At 47.2% G+C, this 5000-nt stretch overlaps 1 protein-coding gene across 2 annotated transcripts in view; it reads left to right on the forward strand.

Moving 5' to 3' along the window:
* The window catches only part of LOC137523067 (phospholipase A2 inhibitor gamma subunit B-like), a 54992-nt gene extending 53039 nt beyond the window's left edge, over window positions 1-1953 (forward strand). For both annotated transcript variants that reach the window (XM_068243264.1, XM_068243263.1), the window contains one exon: window positions 1496-1953. In XM_068243264.1, the coding sequence (XP_068099365.1) occupies window positions 1496-1899 (404 nt within the window). In that variant the 3' untranslated portion in view covers window positions 1900-1953. The remainder of the gene's footprint in view (window positions 1-1495) is intronic.
* The last annotated feature ends 3047 nt before the right edge of the window (window positions 1954-5000 follow it).

Consider the following 5000-nt stretch of genomic DNA (forward strand, 5'->3'; position numbering starts at 1 on the left):
AGAAGCAGAGAGAGTAGCCTCTGGCCAAACCCTCGTATATAATCTATTCTAGCCATGCTCCTTCACCCGCTAGGAGCTAATCCACTGTCTCAAAACCTTTTCTGCTGTACAGGGCGTATGACACGTCAATAGTATTGGGCCTGTACACAGTCTGAAGGCACAGAAAACACTTTGATCTCTGTGTCTATGGGCTTGATTCAGAAAAGGGTGCTAAGTGTTAGCACGCCAGTGAAAAGCCACTTTGCATGTGCTAACATGCTTTGCACGTGCTAAGTAGTTAGCACATGCAAACTACTTAGCACCGTAGTTAGCACATGTAAACTACTTAGCACCGTAGTTAGCACATGTAAACTACTTAGCACCCTAGTTTTTTTCAAAAAAATCAGTGTTTATTCAACAAAGAAAAGAAACATATGACAGAATATGCAGTGTAGCAGTGCGCCTCCTAACTTTTCCAACAGTAGCTTCAGCATCAATTATCACTGTGGAAGATTAGAGGTATTGTTAACAATAATATAATGAGCGTCACATAATATATAGAGCTCAGATTGAATTTAAATTTCCAAATATTCTATCTCTTACAAGATCATAATTAGCAAGACCAGTGGTATCTAACCATGGAGCTTAGCACCCTAGTTAGCACGGTGCTAAGTAGTAGTTTGCATGTCCTAACTACGGTGCTAAGTGGTTTGCATGTGCTAACTACGGTGCTAAGTTTGCATGTGCTAACTACGGTGCTAAGTAGTTTGTATGTGCTGTAACTACTTAGCACCCTAGTTAGCACACCCAAAGCCTTTAGGCATGCTAACTGGGTTAGCAACGTTTACTGAATCGAGCCCAATGTACCTAATTTTGTTATTTTGGATATAGGCCTACCTCCTTTTGTTATTTATTGGTCATGACTCATGACTGACAATTTTTGCTGTTAGGAAATCATGCTTGCCTAATTTTGTTATTTACAGTATACATATGTTTTGGGGTTGATGCACTAACCACCGGTAATATTGGCCTGCACAGTCAGCACAATGGTAATATGTGTTAAACTAGTTGTGTGTTGCACGTTACCTTATTTACCATGGTTTGCGCTAATTGCAAAAAACATGCTGTACACTGCTGACGGTAGTAGCGGTCATACTGCCAATCATTATCCTCCCCACCTGGCAATAAACTGCCGCCTGCAACTCAACATCTGCCGCATATTCACCAATTGGGAGTATTTATTTTTGGAAGTCATTTGTCCCTCCTCCGAAGAGCCTACTTGGCTTCTCCTTGGATCTAACACTCCTCTTTGCTTTCTTTGCAACACCACTTGGCCCCACCTCTTTCTTAGTGAGAAGAAACGGGAGAGTGGTTGAGCGGCAGGCACTTGCTCACCCACAATCCCATGCATTGCATCCTAAAAATCCCTGCTCCACATCCCATAGTTTTGCACCTCTGTGTCACTATTTATATGGTTAATATTTTCTACCCTTTTGGTTTTACTCTTTTTGAACAGAACTCATATCAGTGCCGACTGTCTTTCGAGGCTGTGCCACCGATAACTTCTGTGCTATTGGCAAGTCTTTATACACCGATCAACCAACAGACTTTTCCTGCACTGAAGGAACCAAAGATGCCAAAGCCACAAGTGGAGAATCTGAGAAGGAAAAAGAGACAAGTGTAACCACAGAGAAGCCAACCACAGAGAAGGAAAAAGCCACAAGTGTAACTACTGAGAAGCAAACCACAGAGAAGGACAAAGACACAAATGAAACCAATAAGAAGCCAACCACAGATAAGGAAAAAGACACAGGTGCCAAACCAGAGCCGCAGAAAAGCAAAAGTGGAAGCACAACTCTCTATAATGGCTTTTATCTTCAAGCAGCCATCTGTTTCCTAATACTGAAGTCTTTGCTTTAAAAAATGTCAATCAATAAAAATTATTTATCCTAAAAAGGGATGGGAAAAGTAGAAGTCACCAAGACTACTGTGTTCTCTAGAGGACAGACGTATTTCCCTCGAACGTTCCAATAAATTAAACCACTTGTACACATAGGAATTGTCTACAGAGCTGGCCATACCCAGTAGTGATTTTTTAGATAAGTCCAGAGTCGATTTTACTCACAACTAAGAATGTTTTTTCTGTACACGCTCCTGTCCGAGATGGTGGAGTGTTAACCACTTAAGAACGTCTGTGATATATAAACAAACTGCGCCTACCCCTTATAAATAACACAGCTTCAAGGGCAAAACATTAGTGACATGAGATAAACGGCTCAAATATATAATTATGTGAATAAATTAAACCAAGCTCAAGAGTATTCACTATCAAAAAAGTCCAGCAATTGGAAAACATAAGGTGATGTATAACAGCACTCCTCTTCTTCAAACTCTTTGTATCTATAAAAGACAAACACACTGCACATAGTGCATTACTGCCAATCAATGTGCATCCAGATCCTGTGAAAAAACACCCCGGGTGACAAGTGGTGCCTCCGTGCTGAACCCAGTGAATAATCCCAAACTGCTCACCAGATGGTTGCCACCTCACATACCAGGTGGATCTAGCGTTTTTGTATATTGACCAGGCAAACAGCTCTCCAGTAAAACTCAGAAGCTTTAATCCATATTAGGCTTGTAAAACATAATCATAAAAAATCTCTTATTTTGGAGTTTCAAGTTTTTAAGTGATTTTAAATGTCTTAATTTTTTACAATAAATTGATGTTTTAATTGGTCATTGTGTATGTTTTATGTGCACAGGTGGGGTACATCGCAGGTGGGTGGGAGACATCACAGGTGGGTGGGATACATCAAAGGTGGGTGGGATACAGCACAGGTGGGGTACATCACAGGTGGGGTACAGGTGGGTGGGATACATCACAGGTGGGTGGGATACATCACAGGTGGGGTACAGGTGGGTGGGATACAGCACAGGTGGGGTACAGGTGGGTGGGATACATCACAGGTGGGGTACAGGTGGGTGGGATACATCACAGGTGGGGTACAGGTGGGTGGGATACATCACAGGTGGGGTACAGGTGGGTGGGATACATCACAGGTGAGGTACAGGTGGGTGGGAGACATCACAGGTGGGGTACAGGTGGGTGGGATACATCACAGGTGGGTGGGAGACATCACAGGTGGGTGGGATACATCACAGGTGGGGTACAGGTGGGTGGGATACAGCACAGGTGGGGTACAGGTGGGTGGGATACATCACAGGTGGGGTACAGGTGGGTGGGATACATCACAGGTGGGGTACAGGTGGGTGGGATACATCACAGGTGGGTGGGAGACATCACAGGTGGGTGGGATACATCACAGGTGGGGTACAGGTGGGTGGGATACAGCACAGGTGGGGTACAGGTGGGTGGGATACATCACAGGTGGGGTACAGGTGGGTGGGATACATCACAGGTGGGGTACAGGTGGGTGGGATACATCACAGGTGGGTGGGATACATCGCAGGTGGGTGGGATACATCACAGGTGGGGTACAGGTGGGTGGGATACATCACAGGTGGGGTACAGGTGGGTGGGATACATCACAGGTGGGTGGGATACATCACAGGTGGGGTACAGGTGGGTGGGATACATCACAGGTGGGGTACAGGTGGGTGGGATACATCACAGGTGGGTGGGATACATCACAGGTGGGGTACAGGTGGGTAGGGAACAGGTGGGTGGGCCACGGGTGGGTGGGCAACACGTGGGTGACACAAATCCATAGCAAAAGTGGAATACATCACAAGCTAAACCACAAGCCCCCCCAAAAACTTCTAGTCAACATACCCTCTGTGCCTTGCTGTCTCTTGCTTAAGTGCTCAAAGTCCTCCACATACAGCTTGGCAATTTTTTTCCACAGGCCTCTGCATTTTTTGATGTTGCTGTGGTCCGCATCCCCCTTGTCCCACAGGGCTGGTACCTGCTGCACCTGTAGGATGAGGTCTTCTGATGTGTAGGGCCTCACCCCCTCGTTATCAGACATATCGTCAGACATGTTGCTGCCAAACAGCTCCAGCATGAAGTCACTGCTGCTCCACTCTGTGAACGCTGGTGCCATGTGGTCCCCATCCAAAATGGCCACCATACCATAGAGTCAGCATAGGAAGTGTGGTATAACATCCGGTTTTTATAGCCAGTGTGTTGTGCGCTCTCCGGTTCTCATTGGTTTCCATTGGCCGGATGCAACATTCCGGCTCCGGTCCGGATACGTCAGCCGGACCAGCCGGACCAAAAAATAGCGCATGTTGGAATGGACGCCGGAGTCCGGATCCGGTCCGGCTCCGGTCCGGACGAAATGGACGCATGTGAACGGTCGCATAGACTTTCATTGCTATGCCGTGCGTCCGTTTCGTCCGGTCCGCATGCGGTCCGGCTCCGGCACGGCTCCAGGACGGCGATTCCGGATAGCAACCGCTAATGTGAACCGGGCCTAACAGAACGATCGATTTCCATCCAAAATCATTAGTTCGGTCCGTGTGGAAGATTTCGCCCGATCGCTGGCGGGTTGGGAGTGCGTCAATAGCGACATTCGAATGCCTGACAACTGACGCTAGCGGCAATACATTACCTGATCTGGCCGACGCGAGTCCCCGCTGTCGCCGCTGCTCCTTCTCCGCTAGGTTCCGGGTTCCGGACCGGCTGGCTTCACTTACTTCCTGTCCCGACAGGAAGTTTAAACAGTAGAGCGCCCTCTACTGTTTAAACTTCCCAAGACAGGAAGAAGTGAAGCCAGCCGGTCTGGAACCCGGAACCTAGCGGAGAAGGAGCAGCGGCGACAGCGGGGACTCGCGTCGGCCAGATCAGGTAATGTATAGCTGGCGGGGGGCGGCAGCTTCACAGGTGGTGAATCGATTTCATGCTGAAATCGATTCACAATCTGTTTTCAGTAAAGGCAGCTATACGATCCCTCTCTGATCAGATTCGATCAGAGAGGGATCTATCTTTTGCTCAATCTGATGGCAAATCGACCAGTGTATGGCCACTTTAATACTTTTAGCCATAGACCCTGAACAAG

Source organism: Hyperolius riggenbachi, chromosome 6 (assembly GCF_040937935.1).
Source record: "Hyperolius riggenbachi isolate aHypRig1 chromosome 6, aHypRig1.pri, whole genome shotgun sequence".
Taxonomy (NCBI): Eukaryota; Metazoa; Chordata; class Amphibia; order Anura; family Hyperoliidae; genus Hyperolius; species Hyperolius riggenbachi.